At 37.2% G+C, this 26,127-nt stretch overlaps 5 protein-coding genes across 7 annotated transcripts in view; 2 read left to right on the forward strand and 3 right to left on the reverse strand.

The window, feature by feature from the left end:
* The first annotated feature begins 1,466 nt into the window (after window positions 1–1,466).
* LOC116002022 (receptor like protein kinase S.2) lies at window positions 1,467–4,335 on the forward strand. Its single transcript, XM_031242027.1, has one exon. It carries the CDS (start codon window positions 1,717–1,719, stop codon window positions 4,207–4,209), a length of 2,493 nt encoding a protein of 830 aa, XP_031097887.1. The 5' UTR covers window positions 1,467–1,716; the 3' UTR covers window positions 4,210–4,335.
* A 41-nt stretch (window positions 4,336–4,376) lies between these two features.
* Window positions 4,377–6,597, reverse strand: LOC116002023 (probable calcium-binding protein CML22). Its single transcript, XM_031242028.1, has 5 exons — window positions 6,396–6,597; window positions 5,294–5,533; window positions 5,007–5,206; window positions 4,746–4,920; window positions 4,377–4,657 (listed from the first exon to the last, which is right to left on the reverse strand). The coding sequence occupies exons 1-5, from the start codon at window positions 6,409–6,411 to the stop codon at window positions 4,542–4,544; spliced, it is 747 nt and encodes a 248-aa protein (XP_031097888.1). The 5' UTR covers window positions 6,412–6,597; the 3' UTR covers window positions 4,377–4,541.
* Window positions 6,598–7,539: 942 nt separating this feature from the next.
* On the reverse strand, window positions 7,540–10,901 carry LOC116002608 (protein PHR1-LIKE 2). The gene is made up of 6 exons (XM_031242774.1): window positions 10,679–10,901; window positions 9,500–9,576; window positions 9,331–9,385; window positions 8,728–8,806; window positions 8,575–8,644; window positions 7,540–8,131 (listed from the first exon to the last, which is right to left on the reverse strand). The coding sequence occupies exons 1-6, from the start codon at window positions 10,899–10,901 to the stop codon at window positions 7,763–7,765; spliced, it is 873 nt and encodes a 290-aa protein (XP_031098634.1). The 3' UTR covers window positions 7,540–7,762.
* Window positions 10,902–18,915: 8,014 nt separating this feature from the next.
* Window positions 18,916–23,487, forward strand: LOC116000996. Of its 2 annotated transcripts, XM_031240884.1 has the most exons (15): window positions 18,916–19,043; window positions 19,134–19,210; window positions 19,298–19,409; window positions 19,848–19,930; window positions 20,103–20,168; window positions 20,374–20,474; window positions 20,766–20,884; window positions 21,112–21,152; window positions 21,366–21,454; window positions 21,658–21,838; window positions 21,956–22,072; window positions 22,299–22,343; window positions 22,604–22,732; window positions 22,882–23,053; window positions 23,146–23,487. In XM_031240884.1, exons 1-14 carry the CDS (start codon window positions 18,953–18,955, stop codon window positions 23,014–23,016), a joined length of 1,386 nt encoding a protein of 461 aa, XP_031096744.1. In that variant the 5' UTR covers window positions 18,916–18,952; the 3' UTR covers window positions 23,017–23,053; window positions 23,146–23,487. The 2 variants fall into 2 exon arrangements, with proteins under 2 accessions (XP_031096744.1, XP_031096743.1); XM_031240883.1 differs by having other exon boundaries at window positions 22,882–23,487.
* The window catches only part of LOC116000994 (UPF0481 protein At3g47200-like), a 3,942-nt gene continuing 1,223 nt past the window's right edge, over window positions 23,409–26,127 (reverse strand). The window contains exons 2-4 of one of the 2 annotated variants that reach the window (XM_031240882.1): window positions 25,387–25,448; window positions 24,619–25,003; window positions 23,409–24,515 (exon numbers count right to left, since the gene is read on the reverse strand). In XM_031240882.1, coding sequence (XP_031096742.1) covers window positions 23,545–24,515; window positions 24,619–25,003; window positions 25,387–25,446 — 1,416 coding nt within the window. In that variant the 5' untranslated portion in view covers window positions 25,447–25,448 and the 3' untranslated portion in view covers window positions 23,409–23,544. Of the gene's footprint in view, window positions 24,522–24,618; window positions 25,004–25,386; window positions 25,449–26,127 lie in introns of both variants that reach the window. The other variant, XM_031240881.1, reaches the window with a different exon arrangement.

Genomic DNA, 26,127 nt, shown 5'->3' on the forward strand with positions numbered 1-26,127 from the left:
AATTACAGTCGCACAATCAGTTCATCAATCATACCCTAATTTTTATACACGCAACAAGTCATGACATTAATGACTGTTTCTTTAGAGAGCAATGCAACAAGTAGATGACGACGTAGCGTAGGTGATGTAACCTTGTAAAGAGATTGATTCGGGCCGGCCAGGCAGGCAGGTTTGTAGGACTAAAAGCAGCGCGAAAGGGACCGGACCAGCCGCCCGGCCCGGCGACGCGGCATCCATTAAATTCTAGAACTATAATACAAGTCCTACGTGTGAACATCTGAGGGCTGAGAAGCTCATCTGTCATTTTCAACATTCTGGAAATTTGGTTTTTACGTGACACAACAAATTTACACGCAGACATGGACGTAAAGTGGTGGGGTATTTTTGATTAATAATTACTAATTTTTCTCCTCATATAAAAATATCAATTGTTATGCCATGGAACCCCTAAAATGACGTTATTTTGAAGCAAAGACGCTGTCTGGAAAAAGAAAAGTTGCTTTTTTCCTCACCGCTAACTTGGCATTTGTCTTCTAAATTTGTTCCTCTATATTCATAATTTTTGAATTCTATATTCACAATTAAAAAAAATTATATTTACAACTACAGAAATCTATATTCAACATTATAACATAATTTTTGAATCTTGGCATTTGTCTTCTAAATTTGTTCCTCTATATTCATAATCTTGGCATTTGTCTTCTAAATTTGTTCCTCTATATTCATAATTTTTGAATTCTATATTCACAATTAAAAAAAATTATTCATAATTTTTGAATTCTATATTCACAATTAAAAAAAATTATATTTACAACTACAGAAATCTATATTCAACATTATAACATAATTTTTGAATCTATATTCACAATTTTTTAATTTTATATTTACAAAAATATATATATCTATATATATTGGCTAAGGAAACGATGCCACTACTGATACCGTTATTCTATAACACACGTTTTAGACATGGTCCACTCACTCCACCTTACAAGATAGACCTGGGTGGCTGGGTCCCCGACATTTTTTTTTGAGTTCTACTGACTCGGTTACAATGTAGTATCTATTTCTAACTACTTTCTCAACCTACTGAAGCACAAAGAGTCAATAGATGCCTCCACTGAGGCTCGAACCCACTCCCTTCCACTTGAGAGTGTACACTGGTCCCCAGCATTAATTCAGTTGAATATATAGAATCTAACTTTTTTTTGGAAAATATTATGTTTATTCTCATTTTTTATTCCTAATTTTTCTTTTGATGTAAACATTTGTAGTAGGACGTATATGAAAAAATAACTTATCAGTGCTTATTAAATCAAAAAGTAAAATTTAAGAAGTAAAAAGTAAAATTTAAGAAGTAAGATTTGAGAGGTGTAGAACTCTTTTTTTTGCATAAATACAAGATGGGACTTTTAACTCTGTATTTACAGAAGGTGGTGGGCGGTGGGGTATGTATGTTGAATGGGCGGTTCTACTTTTTGTAGGCAATCCAAATTCAAGCATGCAACCTAACCCTCTTTGAATAAAAGCACCCACAGATATATATTACGGAGTATATACAAGATCTTCATAAAGCTTTCATCATAATTATCCATCATGAAACTCTCCCCATCGATTCTTCTTCATTCTTCTTCTTCTACTTCCATTTCACACCATTAAATTAATTCTTCTTCAATTCACAAACTCCACCGCCGCCATAGCCATAAACCTCGCAAGATGCACATCAAACGCCTCTGTTTCGTCTTCCCGGATGACGATGAAACCGCTCCGACGGAGCCGGTGCCGGCGCCGGCGCCAGCGAGTCGCCGGCGATGCGGGGGACATGTTCTTGAATTTGTCAAGGAATCTCTGCACAGGTTCTTGGATTCTGGGTGGGTTAGCTTTTGCAGCCCGGAGGTCGCCGGCGGCGGGAAAAAGCAGTTTTCCGGGCAGTTTCACGATACGGAGGGGGTTCAGATGGGGGAGAATAATAAAGTGGGGAGTGATAATCCGAGGATTTTCAGCTACTCCGAGCTTTTTGTCGGGTCTAATGGTTTTAGCGAAAGTGAAATTTTGGGCAGCGGCGGATTCGGGAAGGTTTTCCGGGCGGTTTTGCCTAGTGATGGCACGGTGGTGGCGGTTAAGTGCCTGGCGGAGAAAGGGGAGCGGTTTGAGAAAACTTTCGCGGCGGAGCTGGTCGCCGTGGCTCATCTCCGTCACCGGAATCTTGTCCGGCTCCGGGGATGGTGCGTTCACGACAATCAGCTTTTCCTAGTATATGACTACATGCCTAATCGGAGCCTGGACAGAGTTTTGTTCAAAAAATCAGAGAAATTAGGGCTTGATTGGGAGAGGAGGAAGAAGATTGTTCATGGCTTAGCTGCAGCACTGTTCTATCTCCATGAACAGTTAGAGACTCAGATAATTCATAGAGATGTTAAAACGAGCAATGTAATGCTAGATTCGGGTTTCAATGCCCGGCTAGGCGATTTCGGGCTAGCCAGGTGGCTAGAACATGACCTAGTGTACCAGACCAGAACCCCGTCGATGAAGAATCATCAGTTTAGACTTGCAGAAACCACGAAAATCGGGGGGACAATTGGGTACTTGCCCCCCGAAAGCCTCCAGAAACGGGGGGTTGCTACCGCGAAATCTGATGTTTTCAGCTTCGGGATTGTGGTTCTCGAGGTGGCCTCGGGGAGGCGGGCCGTGGACCTGACGTGCCCGGATGATCAGACCATTTTGCTGGATTGGATGAGGCGGCTTTCGGATGAAGGAATGGTTTTGCAAGGTGGGGATAGTAGGCTTAAGGATGGTTCTTATAAGCTTGCAGAAATGGAGAGATTGATCCACATTGGTCTGCTTTGTACTCTCCATGAGCCTCATTGTAGGCCTAACATGAAATGGGTTGTCGAGGCGCTTTACGGGGAAATCTATGGCAAATTGCCCGAGCTTCCCTCGTTTAGATCGCACCCGCTTTACATTTCCCTCTCATCATCCTCCAACAGTGCCACTAGCCACACCATGTCCACAAGAACAACTCTCAGCACCTCGAGCACAACGATTGTGCCTTTCAATAACTCGGAGAACTTTGTCACGGCTTCTGGTGAAACCGTGTTCGTGTCTGCTGAGTCTAGTAATTCCAGCGTCTCGAGCAGTTTGTCCGGGAATCATTACAGCAGTGCTGGGCTGCAGCCTAGCGGTTTCCCAGTCGTTGATACCCCAAGAGAGTTTACCTTCAAGGAGATCGTGGCAGCAACGAAGAATTTCTCTGATTCGCGGAGGGTTGCAGAGGTTGATTTCGGGACAGCTTATCGGGGCTTCCTTGATAGCTATCAGCAAATCCTGGTTAAGAGATTGGGGATGAAGACTTGCCCTGCTTTAAGGGTGAGGTTCTGTAATGAGCTTCAGAATTTAGGAAGGCTGAGACATCGAAACCTAGTACAGCTCCGAGGATGGTGCACCGAGCAAGGCGAAATGCTTGTCGTGTATGACTATTCCGCAAACCATCTCCTGAGTCACCTCCTTTTCCATCACAGGCCTTCGGAGAGGCACACGGCCTTGAAATGGCGCCATAGGTACAATATAGTCAAGTCGTTGGCTTCCGCCATTCGTTATCTCCACGAGGAATGGGACGAGCAGGTCATCCACAGGTGCATCACGTCCTCCGCTGTCATTCTCGATCCCGACATGAACCCGAGGCTCGGTTCCTTCGCCCTAGCTGAATTCTTGGCCAGGAACGAGAGTGGTCACCACGTCGTCGTTGACAAGAACAAGTCGGTCAGAGGGATTTTTGGCTACATGTCTCCCGAGTATATGGAATCCGGGGACGCGACCCCAATGGCTGACGTTTACAGCTTCGGGGTAGTGCTGCTGGAGGTCGTCAGTGGACAGATGGCAGTCGATTTTCGCAGGCCCGAAGTCCTCCTGGTTCACAGACTACACGAATTCGAGCTGAGGAAACGACCCTACGAGGAGCTAGCAGACCGGAGGCTGGATGGCGAGATTAACAAGCGAGAGCTGATCCGAATGGTCAGATTAGGAATGGCGTGCACTCGGTCTGATCCAGCACAGCGCCCGAGCATGAGGCAGATCGTGAGCATCCTAGACGGGCGCGATCAATGGTTTATGGAGAATGGACTAAGGAAGGAGAAAAAGGAAGATTGGAGGAAGAGAAATGCTTGTTCTCTGTCACATGTTAGAAGAATTCAAGCCCTTGGCATACACTGATCCTAAACTAAAAATCATATCTTTCTTTTGTTTGAGTAAATTAATGATGTTTTTTGATGTTTTTCCCTTGTAAATCATGAAAGGCAAAACACCTTTTATATATATCTGCTTTTAAATTATTTCCAAGAAGTTTCAGTATGCACTATGGATTCCCAGAACAGAAAAAAGATATAAAATGAATTCAATTAACTGAGAAGTTGAGATATATCAAAGTAACATTGCCACAACCATATACTTATCTGTTCTGAGCTCTCAGTCTATCAATCCTTACTATGTCTGGACCTGGTAAGTCTCCCCGTGTTGAGACGCCTTTTTGCCTTCAACCATTCGATCTAGGTTTCTGCCATATGGTCCTCGTCGTCATCACCATCAATGCCAACCCAATCAAGAAACGCGAACAGGAATTTTCTGAAGCTGATTTTGCCACTCCTGTCCCAGTCCATTTCTTCTGCAATTTTTCGACAGGAGATTATCAGTTAGACTAAAGTAGAGTAGTGCAAACCAAGAATGTTATGGATAGAGAGTGAGGATTGTACTAAATCGTGTCCTGGTAACATGAGACGGCGATTTCTCCAAAGGGAAAGCGTCGTTGAAGGCCTTCACCACATCCTTCTTGTGCAGCTTTCCATCGCCATTTTTGTCGAGAAACAAGAATGCTTCGACTATTGTGTTGAAGGTGGACTCGACGACTGGAGACCCAATCTTTGATGTCTGGGGAGAGAGTTAATTATAACCACAGTGAATATGGATCCATGTAAGGGAATATAGGTTCAAGAGGGAACGAGAACTCGACATACAGAATCAGAGGAAGGCGCATCCATTAGAAGATAAATCAGACATAGAAGAACTATGAACTCGTTGAATTGAATCTTTTTGTTATCATCCACATCACAAGAGCGAAAAAGTTCATCGATTTCCTCTTCTCCAACATGAAACTGCAGCTTCTGCAAACATTTCTTCAGTTCCTCCCGGTCAATAGCTCCATTCGAGTCTTCATCTGAAGCAGCAAAGGGAAAATGAATCAGTTCATCGAAACATTTACTCTGCAATGAAAAATGAAGCAAAGCAGGAGACTGCCCCTCACCATACTGCTCGAACACGCTTCTAATCTCCTTCAACCCCTCTCTGAAGTGAGGAAATTTTAAGATTAGAGCATTGATTGACCTGATACTGAGAGTTGCGGGTGCGTTTCTCTTAACCTCCAGCACTTTCGTTTCGAGCTTAGAATCTAATCTGCTGTACTTGTTTGGTGAACTATGGCAGCACAGTAAGCTCCCAACTTTGTCAGAGACCAATTTGAGACTCAGGCATGGCCGAGATAAACCTTAATGTAGAAGAAGGTTGAGTCAATTCCAGACTCAAATCAAATCTGTATTACTTCTCAAAGCATTAATGCCCTAAACTGCAAAATGTATTACAGCTTCCTCTTCACAGATGCAATTTTCTCTACAGAAAGTGCTATATTATTGCTGCTACAACCAACATTGTACAAAGAATTGTCCCCAAATTGGAATCCTTAGCTCTCATCCCAAAACTGAGCAATAAAAATGGGCAATTCCAGCCAAGTTGGTCAGGCTGTTGGCTTGGTAACCATAAGGTTACAAGTTTAACTCCCAGCAGGAGCAGCCTACTGGGCTTGGGCCCTTGGCTTGCGCCAGTCAGCTATGGGCAATCTAGGCTGATTTACCTCTTCTGATCCTTTGCCAGCTAGGGTCACAAGGCGCGGTTTACCCAGTGCACAAGATAGGTCTTGGCTTGCGCCAATTAGTAATGGGTAATCTAGGCTGATTTACCTCTTATGGTCCTTTGTCAGCTAGGGTCACAAGGTGCAGTTTACCCAATGCAAACGATAGTGGGTGTGGGTTTCTCTCGACACTCAAAACTGAGCACTAAAATGATAAGGCATTTATCTCTATCAGCATAAACCTTGTAAAATCAAACATGCACAGACATTAGGTTTTTTTGATAAACAATTTCAAGCATGTATGGAGGGAAGCCCTTCAATCTTGATGCAAACCAGAAACCCATATGCTACTCTCCCAAATCCAGAACTATTTGCTCCTATACAATCAAGAAATCTCTAGAATGCACAACCCAAAAACTGGAATCCAAAATCACATGAAAATACATTAAACAAGACAAAAATCTAAGACTGGGCATTGAAAAAGACACAAACTTGGACATACCCACTGAGCCTTTCATGATTTTGAGCCTGGGATTAACTCAGCAATGGTAAATGCTGTTACCCATTTGTTCTCTTTCATCAACATTTGCGTACATATAGAAACAACTTGGGAGGATGAGAAAGAATCTGGGAATTATAGGACAAAGAAGGTGGAGTGGAGAGGGGGGAATGAAGAGGCAAAAGGGGGATCAATGTTTTGGAAAAGTAAAGTAGAAATGCCATGATGCTGTGAAAGGAAAAATGGGATTCTCTTTTTCTTACATTCCCTGTGAGTAGTGGCAAACAAAAATGCCATCATGGCGTTGACTACAAGTCTCCCAAACCATCCCCTTCTTATGCTACAATCATGAGAACTGTAGACTTAATTAAACATCCCCCACTTGATTCACTGCTCTTCTGTTTTAACTTCTTTTGAATGTTTCTTTAATGCTTGGCCCCTACCCAACTTTCATGAAATCCTATTTTTAATTTTTAAGATCAATTTAAACGTGTTTGACTTGTATATTAGTGCTTGTAGTTGAATAATTGCTCTTTTTTTAATGCATCTTAAAAAATGATTGTTTTGCCCGCATGGACAATTCAGTTGGTCAGGGGTGAAGTTTAGGAAAAAAGACCAGGATTAAGTCTCATCAGCGGCAGTGAAGTGGCTCATTGTGCGCAGACAACTACAACCTAGGTTAGTTTACCTTCTTGTAGTTCTTTTGCCGCTTAGGGTTACAAGACGAATTTCACCCAGAACATACCTTCAGGAGTGATACTTTGATGGACTCTATTAGTCTTTTTCTTTTGAAATAGTTAACTATGGGCAACCTATTGGTATTCTTGGTCTGAACCAGTCAGCTATGGACAATGTAAACTAGTTTACCTCCTTGTAGTCCTTTGTAAGCTAATATTACAAGGCGGGTTTCACTCAAAGCACGCATTTGCATAGCAACAACGAGCTTTCCCGTAAATCAAAGAAAGATTATGTTTCAACTCACAGACAGGCATTGCTTATTGCAATACTGCATCTTTTGTTCATGAAAAAGGTGTTAATATAGTATGCTTTAAGATACAAAGAATGAAAGAGACAGCTCAAAGGATTATGATATAAGTCATCAAGTTGGCACAAGAAACATGGGATCTTCAAATTTCAACAAGCAAAATGATGAGCAGAAAAGAAGCTTTTTTCAAGATCAAGCAGGCTGCCCGCCCAGGTGCATTGTTTCCATTGAAAAAGGCGTTTGAATATCAAACGTAGAGAATATACATAAGATTGTGCAGTTTTGCAACATGTCAGATCGATTGATGTTTGGGATCATAGAGATATCGGTGAGAAACATTAAAATGATTACATTGTTCACGAGAACCAGAGAGACAACCTAGTTTTTACCCGGCATTAGCCAGCGTCCATTCCACCTGCTGCTTCGTGTTGCTGTCCAGAGGCAAAGACTCCTCGTTAGTAAATCCCCGAGGTCTCTTCTTCAGTGCAGCTAGCGAACTCATGCTCATTGTAGAAGCGGGAGTTCCATTCGGCGTCAAGCAATCTACAGCAATGTCGGGTAATGAAGGGAGGGGAAAGATTGTGTGAGGAGGATCATTAGCTACCTTTATTGACAGCTCGGAGAGCTCTTCCCGGGCAGCTTCTAATCCATCAGCTGCAACAGCCTGGTGGTTAAGCGTTTTGCAAGCTTTCTCGAGAATCGATTGCAAATATTTGCTTTGTGCTTCTATACGAAGCTGGAGACGACGTTGAACCTAGTTAAGAAAACCATGCCATTAGAATCATAACTCACCAAACATTTCATACGAGTTAATGTTTTTAATAGCAGAATTAACGAATGTTATGCCCTGTGGACCTTGCTGAACAGACTAAATTAAGCCTTGATTTTCAAGCATAATTACATATCATTTGTGAGAAACATGATCCAATCAAGAAAATTAGGGTTACACCTCATATATGTTCCTCAATAAAAATTTCACTTGGCAAAAGAATGGCGTAAATTTATTAAGCCTAATTTTGAGTACCCGTAAAAGCAAGAACTTATTTCAAGTTGTGATCGAAAACTGAAAAGCATTGAAGTGAAACGAACTAAAGAAAGGTACCACAAAATTAAAATGCCCTTCGCATAATTCTAGTAAGTCAACAGAAGCACCGAGGAATGTGTAGCCCTAGCAAGAAAGAGGGGGCAAAGGCAAACCTCTAGCTGCTCGTGCAATTTTCGTTGGACTTCCATCTGTGCTCGCAAAGCCTCAGTAACCTGGTAGCCACTGTTCAGAATATTTGACGGGATTAAACCTAGAGTGCTAACTCCAAGATTTATGGCAGAGAATTGGTAGGAGAAAGAATTTACTCGTTTAGTTCCTGGGCAATCATTCTAGACGAGCCCGATGTAGGGGAACCAATGTCCTGACTCTCCGCTACACATGATGCTGCAATCACCGAAACAATAAGTAACACGACAACGAGAATGAAAGAGAACAACCATTTTTTACTTTCTTTTTTTACGGTATTAGTTGTCAGGCTCTGGCACTATTATGTTCAATGATTACCCGTGCCTAGTTAGATCACTGTTGCAAAAATCGGTCTACACACCCACCTAGGCGCTCCTAGACCGTGGCGATTTCCCTCCTAGGCGCCCGCCTAACGCCTAATTCGGCCGACTCGGCCGCCTAGCGCCTAACTCGGCTGAGTTAACTCACCCATTTCGATCGAGTTAACCGAGTTAATCCAATTGGCTCGGCCTTGCTAATTTTTTCATTATATATATACCCACACACGCGCACTGTTATTTTTTTAGTTAGCCGCATAGGCACCCGCCTAGACCATCTAGGCGCTCCTCTACCGCCCGACTAGCGCCTAGCACTTACTGCAATCATGAGTCAGATAACAACATGCCAACTAAGAATTTTATCCTCTCGAGCAATTTCAGAAAAATCAAAATAAAGATCAATACCATCTTTAGAGTTGTCAGTTCCCTCCTTGGATGATTGCTTCCCGAGACGGTATTTCTGGAAAGAAAAGAAAGATGGTTAGGGTTCAGGGGGTACGCTGTGAACGTTTATGGAACAAGACACTTAAACGCCACCCGAAGGCCAATGGGGTGAGAGAAACCAAAGCAAAACCTGAAGGTGAGACTTTAAATGATATAAGGTCAGGCCTTTCACCCCCATTGTCCTCATAATTGATTTTGGCGTTGCTTCTGCAAAGTGAAGTGACAAAGGACATGGAAATTAGCACGTAAAAATTTACAAAGAAAATGGTAAAAAGAGTAGTATGCAGGAACATAACGCTTAACATCAAAATAATTAAGGAAAATTACTAAATAAGACAGTAAGGTAATTGCAAGAGGATTCGATTCTTGTATTCTAGTTCAGTACAATGTATGTCCAAATATTACACGTCAAGGGACTATTCAAACACCATTAATAACAAACCCAACTACCTAACTGCACGAATCACCCGATGCCTAACTAATCCTAAGTCTTCTAGGTGTAATACCGCCCTATAACAGCCTTGTGGACCAAGTCTCAATAGACCGGGTATCCAATCCAAGCTCTGGCTGACCTCATACTCTCAGCCGACTCCAAGCCTCGGGCTGAGATCAACAAATGGGCTGACCCCATGTCCCGGGCAGACTTGGCAATTTATATCGTGGACTAGGTCCACAGTGAATTTGACTTCATAAGGTAAAGAGTTCATGTTCATAATGCACAGAATTATATAGCTGGTCCACGATATAACGATTGGGCAGACTTATCCCCTCGACTACCTATCGGGCGGGGTGTGGGCTTGAGGCAAGAGAATTTCGCCTTTTGTGGGCAAGTTCTTCATTTTCCTACCCATCTCACACCCTCAAAAACTTAATTAATTAACTGGCTACACATCACTATCAAGCATCAATTTAACCCTCAAACAACAACTATACATCACATTTACATATGTTTACCTTTGAGATGGAAAAAGACCCTTCATTTGTACTAAAGACTCAAAGGTTGTCTACAACTCTTTACCTAATCATATGAAGCAACATCCTTAAACATAAGAAAACAAAATAAACATTCTGGGCAACACAAATCTTCAATTTTTTTATTTTTTATTTTCGCAAACTCAAAAGAACTTCCTAGACCAATAATTAGAGCCAGAAATCAAAATTTCAGGAGCCAAGATCCCAGCTTTGAACAAAAATTCAGCAGAAAACACACAAAAACGAAATCTTTAGACTGTCCTATACAAAACCCTGTAATGCAGAAATCAAAGAAGCAGAGAAAAATGATGAGAAAGAATATATATAAGGCACTAACTGTCGGGGCCGCCGAGCTGGGTGACGGCGTCGACGAAGCGCTCGTGGAGCTCGGCGGTCCAGCGGAGGCGAGGCTTGGGATCGGCGGTGAGAACAAGACAAGCATCTCCGGGAAGGTTGGTTCCGTCCAAGGACAGAGCTCCCTGGTGGTTGTGGTGGTGGTGGTGGTGGTTATAGTCGCCGGCGTCTAGGCCCAGACCCCGGAGAGGCACCGCCGAGTACATTTTTTTCACGGCAGCCCGCAGCGCAGCAGACAACCCCAGCCGGTTTAAGGTTGTGTTTTTTGGGCTATATGAGGAGGAGCAGAGGGGAGGGGAGAGGGAGAAGACAAGACAGCGATGTGTTGTATTGTAGTGTGGGAGTGTTGTCTTCTTTCTCTCTCTCTCTCTCTCTCATCTTTCTTTCATTTTATTATTATCCAAAACTCTCTATTACTTCACAATCAAACTTTATCAATATCTATTTCATATTATATACACTTACCATACTCAAACTTAAATTCTTACCAGATATAACCAGTTTGGTTAGCGTGAGCGACTGTATAGTCCCATCCCTTAAAAAAAGTAATAGGATCAAAATCTTTGAGGTGAGTAACCGTGTAGTCTCGTACTTTAAAAAAAGTTTGAAGTGTGCGTCCTACCATTAGGACCAAAATCTTATGAGATATTTTCTACACGAAATCATATTCGTTAAGAAAATGTCTCTAGCCACACTCCTTCTAGCCCTGGAGTAATTAGCTAGCGCGTAAACATCAATAAAAAATCTAAAATACTTTTTAACATTGATCGTTATTCGTGTTAGAATAAACGAAAATCCTACTAACGCACCATGTAATAAACATCAATCTTTTTAGTCTTTTCTTGCTATTTGTTTACAAAATGTTTGAGAGGGCAAAAGTAAGATTTTCTCCCGCCATCCTCTAACCCTCGAGTGATTAATCAGCTCCCGATCAATATTGGTGTCAGAATAAACAAGAATCTTACTGACTTTGTCGTCTAGTGGCGGTAACTCTTTCAAATGAGAAGCTATGAATTTGAGTCTTTTTATACTTTAGTAGAATGAGAAAGTTATTATGAAAAAGATATTGCATTTGTATCTATTTTTTTTAGTCTGTTCTCTGCTATGCACTGCCTGCCTATGCAGAAAGTAAAACAGCACAATAGAACATATCAGTGATATCAGCTGGATTTCTTTTAATTATTATTATTATTATTATTATTATTATTAGGCAAAAACTTGTGTGAGACCGCCTTACCATGAGACGGGTCGGGTCGGGTCGAGTCAAGATGCAAATGTAACACTTATATGCACAAATGTCATACTTATATGCTTAAATGTAATACTAATCAGGAATAAAATTTTTGTTACTTATAAGGGTAAATGTAATACTTTTATGGGAAAATACAATACTTTTACATTTTGATTTAAAAGTATTACATTTTTCCACAAAAGTATTATATTTGCCCTTATAAGTGAAGGGCACTTGTCAACATTACTTATTATGAAAAATGTATTACTTTTTCTCTAATAAGTAACAAAAATTATATTCTTAATTAGTGTTATATTTGAGCATATAAGTATGACATTTGCACATATAAGTGTGACATTCGCATAGTGCCTTGACCCGACCCGACCCATCTCACGAATAAGGATCCGTGAGACGGTCTCACACAAGTGTGATCCTTATTATTATTATTATTATTATTATTATTATTATTATTATTTTCATTTTCATTCGTCAGTCTTTTTGAAAAGAAATAAAAAGTCACTTTTTTGACTATTTTCAGACTAAGCTTATATACATATTTTTTTCGTTAAAAAAATAAAATAAAATAATACAGTTGGGAGTAACAAATATATAATGAAAAAACAGAAAAGTTGGTAGATGGAAATTTCCATCTATACCCCTATGGATCTTTGTTTACATGGATTAGGAGAGATTGAATCTCTCTTGTGTTTTTCTGTTTGCTTCAACATTTACGGTTTGTCTCGTGGGGCCTTACTTTAATCTTGTGAATGTTGTGGAATTTTGTTTGTTTGTTTGTTTTTTTTTTTTTTATACAAAAAATAACACTATGCATAAGGCTAAAACGTAAGTAATATACTAACCTTCGGCTATAGCTCTTTCACCGGTAGAGTCTACGTGAGAGGATATGGCTAAAACTGAAATCTGAAAATATTTAAATCTTAAATATAACGAGACTAGCTATGTGATTTCAATACAATCCACCGTCATAAAAGAGAAGACGCATCCAACCTGAATAAAAAATATGAAGGTCTAACCCCCAAAAAGATAGGAGACACTTGTCTGACCTTTAAGTCCGTAATGTCTAAACAAATAAATATTTCATATTATTTTGAGGAAGATCAAGAATTTAGGTTTCCACTTGTCATTTTGTCCAAAATTAGTAAGAAAATACATGCATTTATTCTCCTCTTTCAAAATGTAAGCGACTTCCATATATTCCCAATAGGAAAATGGAGTTCACCACCTTTTCCAAATCAAGTTCGACTTTCATATTGTTTTACCCTTAATTATCTTTAGTTAGCCAAAGACCTTATCTTTTCAATTGTGAAGTTGGTTGTTGATCCAATATTATCCGTGAAACCAATATTCCGATCCATTAGTCCAAGTGATCTCAGAACCAGCACACTACACTTGTCATACATAACTCCTGCTTTCTTTTCTACATCGGGCATTGATATTGAACTTTAAAATGCTTTATGAATGAGGTATCAACCGGACCTATCTTGTACCCCATAAAATGTCATTCTTTTTTATAAAAAGATTGTTTGTCTCTTTCTCAAATTAATATGTACAGAAAATAATTAAAACCTATAGTTAAAAATATTATTCCCTATAATTATATTCCTATTAGATTGCTCTATACGGCAAGGAAAACAGTTTGAAATTTCTTATTTGTTTCATTTATTTGAAAGTAATTTTATAAAATCATATATTCGTTTAAGTGGTAGGGAGCAAGGTGTTGGCTTGTTCATGTGTATGTTTCTCCATCTTTCTCTCCCCTTGTTTTTATTGGGAGTAAGGAGGGACATATGGGCGGAAGAAACACGTGGGTACTGCTGGCATTTCATTTAAAAAAAAAAAAAAAAAGTACTATACATACACACTCACTATATACATTACGAAACAAACTATACTAGAAAAATTATATGTGACGAATTTAATTAATCGAAATGGTGTTCCTAATCATCCAGGTACGGGCTGACAATTATGTCCCGCCTACTTGGTTACCCCTTTCGAGGCAGCATAGGAAATTATATTTGGATTTTATAATACGGAGGGCAAAACAAATTTATATGATCGATAAATAAATTTGATAAAATCATGAAAGTCAATGATGACTATTTACTTATTGATTCAATTAAAAACATACCCGCACAATAACAAGATTTAAATGAGTATGAGCTTACTTACACGGCCCATAGGGGCCATAATACATCAAGTTTTGGGAAAAGGGTCAAATAAGCCCTCCAACTTTACCTAAGGAGTCAATTAGGCCCCTGAACATTTTAAAGTAGCAATTAAACCCATCAACATTATATTTTGATGCAAAAAAGTCCATAAGCCTATTAATGACCTGTGATCACAGGTCATTAAGATTCCGGTCAAATTTTCGGCACACTCAGGCTATATTCCGGCACAAAACCCAGTGGTTGCCTTCTCCAGTGAGTCACCGGCGACCGTCGAACGGTTGCCCTTGACTTTTGTGCCGGAATATGGGTGCTGAAAATTTGACCGGAATCCTAGTGACCTGTGATCACAGGTCATTAACAGGTTTATGGACTTTTTTGCATCAAAATACAATGTTGATGGGTTTAATTGCTACTTTAAAATGTTCAGGGGCCTAATTGACTCCTTAGGTAAAGTTGGAGGGCTTATTTGACCCTTTTCCCTAAAGTTTTCAAGAACTAACTATACTACACATCTTTACATTTACCACTCACAAACACAACTACTCTTTGATATGTCAATTATTGCATGTTTGGATAGTTATTACAAATTTACGATGTGACATTTTAATTTGTCACATTAAAAAGTAGTTATTTTTGAATCACAATTATAATAATGCTTATTTTTTCCCTATTTCAAATTCAGTCATATTTAAATTAAACTTCTAACAACCAAGACTTTTAATAGAGAAAACCATCATTTATTTTTCATTTTAATGTTAGGTTTGTTGACTCCAAATGATTGGAACATATATCAGTCCTATGTTCGTTAGTTAGGTAAATGATGTGAAAAACTAACAACTTTCCATTCTGGCTCTGAATTTAGGCAATTCCGATTATGACCACCCAAAAGTGAGAAAGAAAAAGGCCTCATTATCTATCCTTTTTGTTTTTTTACTTCTACAAAATGGGAGGATAACTTCATGTTATAAAAGCTAGGTTTCATCCCAACTTTATGCAGAGAACAAAATGGAGCTGCAAATAGATTAGTTGGAGACTTTATGATGTATGTGAAGAGGATAAAAGAGTGAAATGCTATGATGATAGCCATGACATGTATTATCAATTAATTATTACCTTGTATAATTAGGATTAATAAATAATAACTATAGGTATTATTCACTACAACAAAGCATGGTACGTAATGCAACTGAACACATGAATCCCAACCTCAAGGGCCTGCAACTGAACACATGAATCTCCAACCCCAAGGGCCCGACAAAGCATAGTAATTTAACTGAACACAGAGGAGCCCCTCCTCACTACAACTGGTGAGACTCGAATAGGAAGATTAGCATCGGCCATTACAAGCATGCATCCACTTCAGTCGAAGGAGCATTCATATCTCACGAGCTAGGTGTTACCAAAAGAGCTGTTAGGATCCTTCTTGTATAAATAGTCCAATTATTTTACTATTGAAACACTTTTTATCTCATTCTTACACTTCATCTTGTAATCATAAAATTAATTATTGACCAATATTACAAATTCTCCGCCCTATTTTTAGTATTTCTTTTTATTTATACCTTTTTTTTATCCTAAGACTAATTAATTTAAACCCAAGTCAATTTTCTCCAACATTACTAATTAGTTAGTATATTTCCATATGATTGGGCATTAATTAAAAGACCATAAATACTATATCACATGGCACGCAATGGCTTATGAAATATCTAGCAGACTATCACTTAAAATAATGTTATCAAATCATATTATAATAAGTCATTAAAGCTGTTATTTTATGTAAACATAATTGTTTAGTATGCCAATAATTTTTCATACAATAAAAATATATACACGAGAATATATATGTAATAATGATGCTAGTTATTAACATATGAATGAAATAAGTAAAAACCATATATCATTGTATAATCTTTTTTTTTAAGTGATAAAGAAAATTCGTAGCCACTGTCTATAGGTATGCACACTTGATTTCTGTTTAACAATCTGTAAATCACGTAAAAAAAAAAAAAATTACAGAGAAAAAATTATGTGCAACAATCTCGAACCTTACCCCGCAACCCCGCATTATTATATAATCTTGTTGGACCAACTTGAAAGCCAATCATAAGCAATGGGGTCTGGGAAGTGATAAAGCAGATGCAATATAATATTGAAATAATTAGCTAAGGCAACTAAAATATGTACCAAAATGGTAAGTTGCATCTTGCAAGTTGCAAGTTGGTCCGACTGGCAACTATTCATGCATCTGTATGTTAATTATAAAATTGTACGATCCATTTCTTTGGTATAGTATATTATAAACTGGTTACGTTACTTAATGATTACAAAATGACATGTGATTATGCAACTAAGGGTGTGTTTGGAAAGCAGGAAAATGACTTATGGAAAATGTTTTCTGAAAAATGAGTCATTTTCCGAAAAACAGTTTCATTTCCGGTGTTTGGTTGCATTTTGGAAAACTGTCTTTGTGTGTTTGGTTTATTTTTTGGAAAATGAATTAAGTTGTATAATTTTACATTTTAATTATTTTTTAAATAATAATAATAATAATAATATAAAATAATAATATTTCTTTTAAAAAGTAACATATGTGGTCATTTTGGCCAAAAAAATTGTTGAAGCCAAGTCCGGAAAATGACTTCCGGAAAAAAAAATTCGGAAGTCATTTTCCGGAAAAATGGTCTCATTTTCCTTTGTCAACGGAAATTGTTTTCTGTTGACTGCATTTTCCAGGCACTGCCAAACACCAAAAGCCCGGAAAATGATTTCCAGAAATCATTTTCCGAACTACCAAACACACCCTAATTGAAATTCGAGAATTTAATAAGCAACTTTCTTGGGTTAGGTTTTGAAATAATATAAGAATCAATTGTTTATTATTATAATAAAAATTACTCCGTATAATATAGTAAACATATATTATAATTATTTCTTTTGTGTGGTTTACGACATACTTTTGGATGGTGATTGAACTCCACACTAAGAAAACAATTATATATAAAGTTATGGGCACATTTTACCTATCATTTTATCTGGAAAAATAACAGGAAAAAAAATGTACGCCTAGTCTTAGAAGGATGTTTCTTGTTGTTATTAGTTTGCATTTTTTGATTTTTTTCAATGAGAAGTTCTAATAAAGGCTTTTTTCAAGATGGGCTTTGCAGTATTGGAATTACACTTTGGCAGTCTGGGCTGCAAACTTAAGTCCCAATTGTTATACCATCAACCAGAATTCATAATCTCATATTGCATTATAAATTTTGATATAAAAATTATGTTTATGCAGTTAATTTATTCTATATCTGCAATTAATAACTTTTACACATATAAATAAATTGAAGGCACATAATATGATAATACATGATAGTTGTAGACACATAAATTATTAACTGCAATATGTTCATTATAGACATATGAAATTTTGGTTAACATGTTATATGTCTGCAGTTAACATATTTTCATTATTTTGTACATTTTTATGTGTTTGTAGTTATCATGTTATGCGTATGTAATTACCATGTGATGTGCCTTTATTTTATTTAGACGTAAAAAAACAGTTAACTCCAAGTACATAATTTAAAAAATATTTTTGGATCAAGATTCACAATATAAGGTAGACCATCGTCCATGGTATAATGTACTCTTATGTCCAAGCAGTGATTTCTTCTCATAATGTTATAATGCTAATTTTTTTGCCCAGGAAGGCATTAAGTGCATAGAGGATAATTCTTCGAACAAGATGTCATATGTTTATTTATTTATTTATTTTTTAAAATATATTAGATTTCTTAAGTTGGACTAATCTTAAACTACTAAACTGTGAGTCGCTCGATTAGTCTTCCATTCCTACCACCGCCTATATACTCCACAAATGTGTCTTTATCATTTCAAATCAAGTTTTTAGTAAGTCTCCTAGTGATCCCCGTGACTAAATTCATACCTTTCACAATTAGTTAAAACTTAAAAGAAATTTAATTACAAAGTCTCACATAAATTATAAAAATAATTATTAATAATACACAAACTTGAAATTTACCTAGGCTCTGTTTGGCAGAGCTTATTTAGGAGCTTATAGCTTATTTTAAGCTACTAATAAGCTATAAGCTCTGTTTGGTAATGTTCCTAAAATAAGCTAGTAGCTTAAAATAAGAGCTTATTTTTAAACGCTACCTAAGATAGCGTTTCAAAATAAGCTAGTAACTTCCTAACTTTTTTTCCATCTTTAACCTTATTATTTTAAAAAAATGACAGCATTTACCATTCCCAATTAATACCTTTTTGGCTAAACCTTTTTTACTTTTTCTCTTCAATATGTTTGGTTGTAATTTCAATTTGACATTTGTGTTTGAACATTAATTTTTGTATGAACTAACTTTACGAGTTATAAACATTTTGTTTTACTTTATATGTTTTCAAATATATGTTCTTACTTTATATTTTATTAAAATATATTGATTTCACTATTTTATATTTTAATATATAAACAAACATATTTAAATTTAAAACTATTTAAATTGTATGAAGATGTCCTTTTTAGTCATTTTACATTTATCAGCTTATCAAAAAGCTAATTTTACCAAACACTTTTAAGCATAACAGCTAGCTTAACAACTCTTTAGATTTCAGCTTCGAGCTTATAGCTTTTCAGTTTTCAGCTACTTTTCAGCTTTCAGCTACCTTTTCAGCTAGGTTTGCCAAACATAGCCCTAATGAATACACTTATTTAGTATTAGCGGATCTAAAAAAAAAAATTACACTGAAATTTTAGGGGAAAAAAAGATAGGAAATGATGATAAAACCCTCCTTCAACCCTTATACAACATTGACGAAAGCCATGAAAGCAAATCTTCGCTCAAGAGCTATGGCTTCTTCTAGCTCTTTCTCCTCCAGAAATCTCATTTCCCTCTTCAATAGAACTCCCAAAGGTCATCTCTCTCTCTCTCTCTCGCCTTGTGTGGTGTCTGTTTTAATTTCCACTACTTTCTCTCTGATCATTTGAATCTTTTCCTCCTCAGTGACACCAGTGGACTTCTTCAATCACCGCTATTCAGCTTTCTTCTCCACTCACATTGTTGGGGACTCACCGATTCTCGTAGTTTCGAACTTTCTATCACCTTTGTTCATATAAATTTTTTTTTCTTATAAAGTTATGATTTGGTTGGGGGATTTTGATGTGAAGGTTAGAGATTTTATTCACAAGGCACTGTATGATCCCAAGCACGGGTACTTCTCTCAGAGGTCTGATTCAGTTGGAGTTCTTGACAGAAGCATTAAATTCAATCAACTTGAAGGTAAATCTTGCTCTAATTGTTTTCCTCTTAATTTGTGCTGCCAATTTTATTCATTTATTTTGATTAGTTGAATGAGTAATGTGATTATTACATTTTACTTGTATGATGATAGTGGTTCAAGTTTCTGGAACTAAGATTTCAGTACTATTAGAAGGTTATTGCTGATTTGTTCCATGGTATCATGCTTCAAAGTACAATTTTTTCACTGCACATTTAGGTTTTAGTCATTTCTTATGAAGCATGGATGAAAAGATTATATATAATTGTTGAATAAAAATCATCCAATTGGAAAAAAAATGAGTTTTTCCCCCAAATAATTTGAGGATAATGTGGAAAAATATGAAAGTAAGGATGGGAGAAAGGAAATATTTTAGAACTCTTGGAGCATAAACAATTTGCGGTTTTACTAGTGTAAACTCAATATCTGGAACATTTCAGGCAGGAAAGTTTATATGAAGCATTTGGATAGAATTTACAAGCAAAGTGGCATTTCATGGTTTACACCAGTGGAGCTTTTTAAGGTAAAATAAGCACTTAAATGGAGTCCAAGCCCTCAAATTTACTTTGTCTATCAGTTCCCTGTTAAGTTTACTCAGTATTAAAAACAGAAATGCAAAAATTAAGTTAATTCAGTTCCCTGTTTTTTGCTACTCAACGTTTCAGGCAGACTTATGTGAATCTTTCTTTTTATAGCCTTGGTATGGTCATGGAATTGCAGAAGCTATTTTGCGAACAGCTAATCTATCTGTTCCACTAAAAGTAAGTTCCTTAGTTGTGTATGACATCTTTATGCTTTTATCCTCATTGATAGCTGTCTGTTTTGAAGATTTTAACTTTAGAAAGAAAATAAAAGGAAAACTTGCAATTAACTTTTGCTCAGTCTGAGACTAAAATATATAGTTTCTAGTTATATCAATTTCTTTTCTTTTACCGTTATCAACCCCCTTCCCTTCTTTTGGTATAGATATATGAAATAGGTGGAGGCTCAGGCACCTGTGCAAAGGGAATTTTGGATTACATAAAGTTGAATGCGCCTACAAGAGTTTATGAGCATATGACGTACACGTAGGTGATCATCTACTTGTCAATCTAATTACAATTTAGTTATTAGAATAATACAATTTAGTTATTAGAATAATGCACAATCATTAGCTTATTCAAATAAAATTTTAGTTCACTATTGATAAACATGTTAGCTTGCTTGAGTATTTTTTAGTTGGTTCAATTAAGCTGTTCCTTCTCAGTTAAAGGTAGAAAGGAGCAATAGATGGGATGGCAAAAAGAGGGTAGTTGAATGAGCAATATTATTACTATACTATTACTATTATAGTATTATTATTATTTCATTGGGTGCAGCTCAGTTGAAATTAGTACGGCACTTGCTGCAAAGCAGATTCAAACTGTTGGAGAAGTTCATAGTCATGCATCCAAGTTCAAAGTCGAGTGTCGTGATGCTGCTGACCGGAGTGGGTGGGGTATGTTTTTCTCATCTTTCCAAGTCTTTATTTATCTACCATTTTCCCTATCTATTTCAGGTGTTATTGACTTATTGGGTAAAGCGTTGTACTACCACCATAAGTATTTTTTTTCATTGCTTGCTAGCTGTTTTGTTTTATGTTCTCATTTCTTTAGAAACTTGTATGGTGCCACGAACTTTGAAGTCTTCCTGTTGTATCCTTATGTAATTTTCCTGTTGAATCAGGGGAAGTAAACAACCAACCTTGTTGGGTTATCATGCTTGAGGTATATCTGCTTTTCTTACTTCTCCAGAGCACTGCTTTTGATAAGCAATCACCAATAACTTGCTTTATAACATATTACGGGCATGATTACAATAAACAAAGCACTATAATACTCGTCTTTCATAGATATTCAATGATACAAAGAGTATACCTTACATATGTTTTCATTTGCCAAATTTATTTCGAAGCTCATATGAACCTAGTGATCTTGTAGGTCCTTGACAATCTTCCACATGATCTTATCTATTCCGAAAATCAAACATCACCGTGGATGGAAGTATGGGTTGAGAGGCAACCACAAAGGTTGGGATACATTTTTATATTCCTTTAACAACTTATACAACATGCTTAAAGCTTAATGGTACAACTTTTTAACAAATTGACAATTTATTGTGATCTCGTCAATATTGGGTGGTTATATTATATTTATCTCTCTTCAACTTCCAATAGCTGTGGCCATTGCATCTGTAAATAACAGTTGATACATTTTTATATTCCATTAACAGGTCAGAACTTTCTGAGTTGTATAGGCCTGTCCAGGATCCATTAATCACAAGTTGTATGGAAATCATAGATATGAAGGGTGATGGTTTAAGTAATAGCAGCAAACTGACTTCAATGGCGAAAAAGGCTTGGGCAAAAGTATTTCCCAGGCCTAGAAGATGTTGGCTTCCGACTGGCTGTTTGGTATACATTTCTGAAATCAAGTTTATATTTATTTACTACTAAATGAAAACTTCTGGTCTTGTTCTTTTCTCTATCTAGATTTATAAACTTATGCAGTGATATTCCTCAAATTTTCAGAAACTTCTAGAAGTTTTACATGGAGCTTTACCAAAGATGTCTTTAATTGCTTCCGATTTCAGTTTTCTCCCTGATGTTAGAATTCCCGGTGAAAGAGCTCCACTGGTTTCAACTAAGGTACATCCTATTTCATTTCACTTGCAATTGTTGAGTGTTGTCCAGACTTTCAAATGCAATTAAAGACTATTTTTTTTTTGTCTGGAATGGAAACAAGAAAGTGCCTTTGGTTTTGCATTATAGTTTCTTGTGTGTGAATCAAAGTTCGATTCTATCAACCTTACACAAGCAAATCATACATTAATGTTATTTTTATAGATTTCTTCTAAATTTTTCTCCTCTGCAGAGAGACGGAAGCAGTTCAGATTACAACAGTTATTTGGAAGCAAAGGTGTGCTTCAAAACTATTGGCAATCCTTTCTTTTGGATGCATTGAAAGATATAATGTGACTTAAATATTAGAAAATGGAATTAGAATCTGCCAATATACTTTTTGACTTTTAAGAATAAATGATATGTCGTGACACGCTAACGTGTGAGTTTAACTATCGGGCCATTGGCACAGCTAGCGAGTAGCGATAAGTGCAGACTGTAAGTTTTTGAACTAAGTGGAACTTGTGAAATACGGAGTATTCATTTATTGTTTTGCAGGGGGATGCTGATATATTTTTTCCAACCGATTTTTGGCTCTTGGAATGCATGGACCATTATTGCTCTGGATGGATGAAGCAGCAACAAGATATATCAACCAAGCTGGGGAAGAAAAGACGCACATTAACGGTAATTACTAGAGATCTACTGTGGATTTGTTACTCGCATCTGATATGCTAGTCGCAAGGATTTTTCTACCTGTCTTTGTCATTCCCGACCATGCCGCCAATCACAAGTTTACTTCTCCAGACTTACAATGTACTTAATGTTTGGTCCAGCTTGACACATCAGCTTTCATGGAAGAATTTGGCCTTCCCTCGAAGACAAGAACCAGAGATGGGTACAACCCTCTACTAGATGACTTCAAGAACACTAAATTTTATCTTAGTGTTCCTACACACAATATAAAGTAGAGGAGCTGCCCATTACTTCTTGAGGATATGGATTCAGGTATTATCATGCTTATGTAGCTTGCAATTCGAGAAAATACATGTCTGAGCTGAATTGAGAGATAAAAACCTTTTTTCTTTTTGGATGACAAGGGTAACCCTAGGGGGTGTACCTGCACTATTGAACTTGTGACCATGTAAGAGAATCGTGTTCCACTCACTCAGCTCGGCAACCCCTTTCAAGGCGAGAGATAAATATTTAGTGCTTGAACACTTGCAAATCTCATGTGGCACCTGGTTGCACTCTCATGTGGAAATGGGTGAGTTTGATCCTTAGTGGAGGCAATATTGACTCTTTGTGCTTCAGTAGGTTGAGAAAGTAGTTATGAACAGATACTGCATTGTAACAAAGTCAGTAGTACAAAAAAAAAACACTTGCAAATCTCATTAACACACAATGTCTTATTTTACATTGGATACAATATATCTGATGCATAAGGCAGAGTGTCGATTGACACCGAACTGCAGGCGGGCGGGCGGGAGTTCCCGTAGCTAGTAGCCAAATAGATTTTTCAAAGTAACAGCAGTACCAAGTGTGACAACCAGGCCCCCCACAACAGTAGAAATCAGTTTCCATGGGCTGTAAAATAAATCATGTCTCAATTTCCCATACCATATATTCCATGCCTTGTTGCCATGGCGATTAACCTTTTTGATCAGTTCAGAGTAGGTGTTATAGGCTATGACATCTTGACACAGATTGTAGAACATCTTGGTCACCATGTCGTCTGTAGCCAGCCAGTTGATAATGATTCCTCTTCTGCGGAGCAAGTTGACATCCGTAGTGGATTCAATGAGTTCGTCCATGAAACACGCAAAATCTGTGAAACACATGGGGGCATCTCTGGAGTGCTGCTCGTATGCAATCATGTTTCTTAAGAATGTCTCCGTGTTGTCTTGGATCATGAAACTTGGGATTTTCAGGATCCCATTGTTGAAATCTAGGTCGAACATTGTTGTGCCATCGTTAGCGTTGAAGTTAGGCCCCTCCTTGTCGTCGAAGTATCCTTCATAAACGTTGCCAATCTTCATGAAGCCAATTCCATTGTCTTGGAGCTCCGTCGCGGTGTTGATTTGCTCTATCATTCCGCCGGAATCGCAGACATTGCTGGGGCATTTGGCATTCCTAGGAATGCAGAGACTATGAACCACTTGAATCAAATGCTTGGGTAAAACATCAGGTGCTTTATATTCATGGGCAACTACGTTTCGAGGAGTTAACTTGGGAACTTGAGTCCCGAAGCTTTTCTTCACCAACACGATCAGATCTTGCAGCAGCAAAGCAGCATTGTCGTCATTTTCATTATCATTTTCGGGACGATGATCAGAACCACTACTAGTACAACCACACTTCTTCAATTTGTAGAGTTCAAAGAGGACGAAGAATGGGAGCCGGTTCTCGAATAATAGCATGTCAGTCGAGGTTTGATATACTTTTCCGCTAACTTTCATGAACACATCATCTGTCACTGAAGGATTATTGATTGATCATACTATCATGGAAATTCTGCACTATATATATTCATTCATTCACAACTAGTATTAGCATTAGCATTAGATTGATACCTTCGCCTTTGTCGAGCTTTTCCAAGAACTCAAGAACGAAGCAACCATCGAGCAGCAACATGTCCACGAACTCGGCATCATTCATGTGTTGGGTATCTTCAGCGTACCAGGAGCGTGCCTTGTCCTTTAATTCCGTCAATCTCTTAGTACTATCTTCCTTAAACCCATCAATCGTTTTAAAAACAGATTTCTGAAAATCTTGCTTCACTCCATTCTCCAAGCCAGGATCTTTCATATGGTAAGGGCCGATAGATATCAGCTTTGGTTTATAAGCATCCTCGTTGGTTTTGGTCAGTGCACTGTTCACTCTGGATATGCACTTCCCTCCAGGCTCTTGCTTTTGTTTTTCTTCTGTTATGTCTACAATACAATCTCCCTCTTTTTTCTGCTCAATAGTCAATATACATACACATGTTAATAAAAAATTGAAACCATAACTCCCTTGCTTTATTTGTTTTAAAGGATTGGATACATCACACATGTAGTCATTCATGGACTAAGGGTTGAAAATTGAAAAATTATTTATGCTTAGGCCAATACTTTTTGCTATTTATTATAGCCCGTTTTAAATTTCAAATAGTAACCGGATAGATAGTGAGTCTAACTTGCCTTTAATTTATTTCACACCCCACCATAACATAAAGAAAGGGGCGGAGAAAGAGAAATTCTAAAAATGTCATTTGTAAAAAATGTAAAAATAATAATAATGATAACAATAATAATAATTATAATAATATATTATTATTAAAGATAAAATGTAACACTTGCTTTTTCTTGCTGTTCATGTAGCAGTAGGGTTTTTGAATCAGCCTCGAAATGATGCGCCATGCCTGGTGAATTACATAAAAATAAACATACGACATAATACATTAGTTTAATTTAAAGATTAATCATTAATCAAAAGTCATTAACTAATTCGAATTTAGGGTTATATCCAATAATTTTTAAGTGATGTTGTGGCTTAAATTAACATTAATTTGGAACTATCATATAGTATGTTCTGGCTACAATTTTATTACTTTTTTTTTTTTTTTCAAGATCAGAACATAACATGTTTTTCTTTATAAATACTGGATGGGATGCTAAAATTAAGATAACTTTATGAAGCGATTAATCAATTATTAGTTGACTTTGCTAGTCAACTACTACCAAGCTACACCATACTCATTAATACACTTCAAGAGTGTCATATCTAATCACCCAACACACTTCTCTTCGACTCTTCCCGCCACCACTAGAAATGGTGGCGCGAGTAAAACCGAAATACCTGACCCAATATTGTCATACCCAACCACCACACACATGCATGCACGTACTGTAGTGGAGATAATGAAACTCTCACATTGTGATTCTCAGAGTTTGGTCGTGTATTCTTACCCACAACAACATCAACAAAATTGAGAGAAGCAGAATATATATATATATATATATATATATATATATATATATATATATATATATATATATATATATATATATATATATATATATATATATATATATATATAT

The sequence above is a fragment of the Ipomoea triloba genome, chromosome 13 (genome assembly GCF_003576645.1).
Source record: "Ipomoea triloba cultivar NCNSP0323 chromosome 13, ASM357664v1".
NCBI classification, from domain to species: Eukaryota; Viridiplantae; Streptophyta; class Magnoliopsida; order Solanales; family Convolvulaceae; genus Ipomoea; species Ipomoea triloba.

What these genes read in the sequence shown, in the direction of transcription:
- LOC116002022 (XM_031242027.1), top strand. Translation starts at nt 1,717, where the DNA reads ATGCACATCAAACGCCTCTGTTTCGTCTTCCCGGATGACGATGAAACC.
- LOC116000996 (XM_031240883.1), top strand. Translation starts at nt 18,953, where the DNA reads ATGAAAGCAAATCTTCGCTCAAGAGCTATGGCTTCTTCTAGCTCTTTC. An exon ending in CACCAGTGGAGCTTTTTAAG is followed by an intron (nt 19,931 to 20,102) that starts GTAAAATAAGCA and finishes TTCTTTTTATAG; the next exon opens with CCTTGGTATGGTCATGGAAT. An exon ending in TATGAGCATATGACGTACAC is followed by an intron (nt 20,475 to 20,765) that starts GTAGGTGATCAT and finishes CATTGGGTGCAG; the next exon opens with CTCAGTTGAAATTAGTACGG.
- LOC116002023 (XM_031242028.1), bottom strand. An exon ending in ATGCGCCTTCCTCTGATTCT is followed by an intron (nt 4,921 to 5,006) that starts GTATGTCGAGTT and finishes CTCTCTCCCCAG; the next exon opens with ACATCAAAGATTGGGTCTCC. An exon ending in TGTTACCAGGACACGATTTA is followed by an intron (nt 4,658 to 4,745) that starts GTACAATCCTCA and finishes GAAAAATTGCAG; the next exon opens with AAGAAATGGACTGGGACAGG.
- LOC116002608 (XM_031242774.1), bottom strand. Translation starts at nt 10,901, where the DNA reads ATGTACTCGGCGGTGCCTCTCCGGGGTCTGGGCCTAGACGCCGGCGAC. An exon ending in CCAGCTCGGCGGCCCCGACA is followed by an intron (nt 9,577 to 10,678) that starts GTTAGTGCCTTA and finishes TTCACTTTGCAG; the next exon opens with AAGCAACGCCAAAATCAATT. An exon ending in AATTGCACGAGCAGCTAGAG is followed by an intron (nt 8,132 to 8,574) that starts GTTTGCCTTTGC and finishes TTTCTTAACTAG; the next exon opens with GTTCAACGTCGTCTCCAGCT.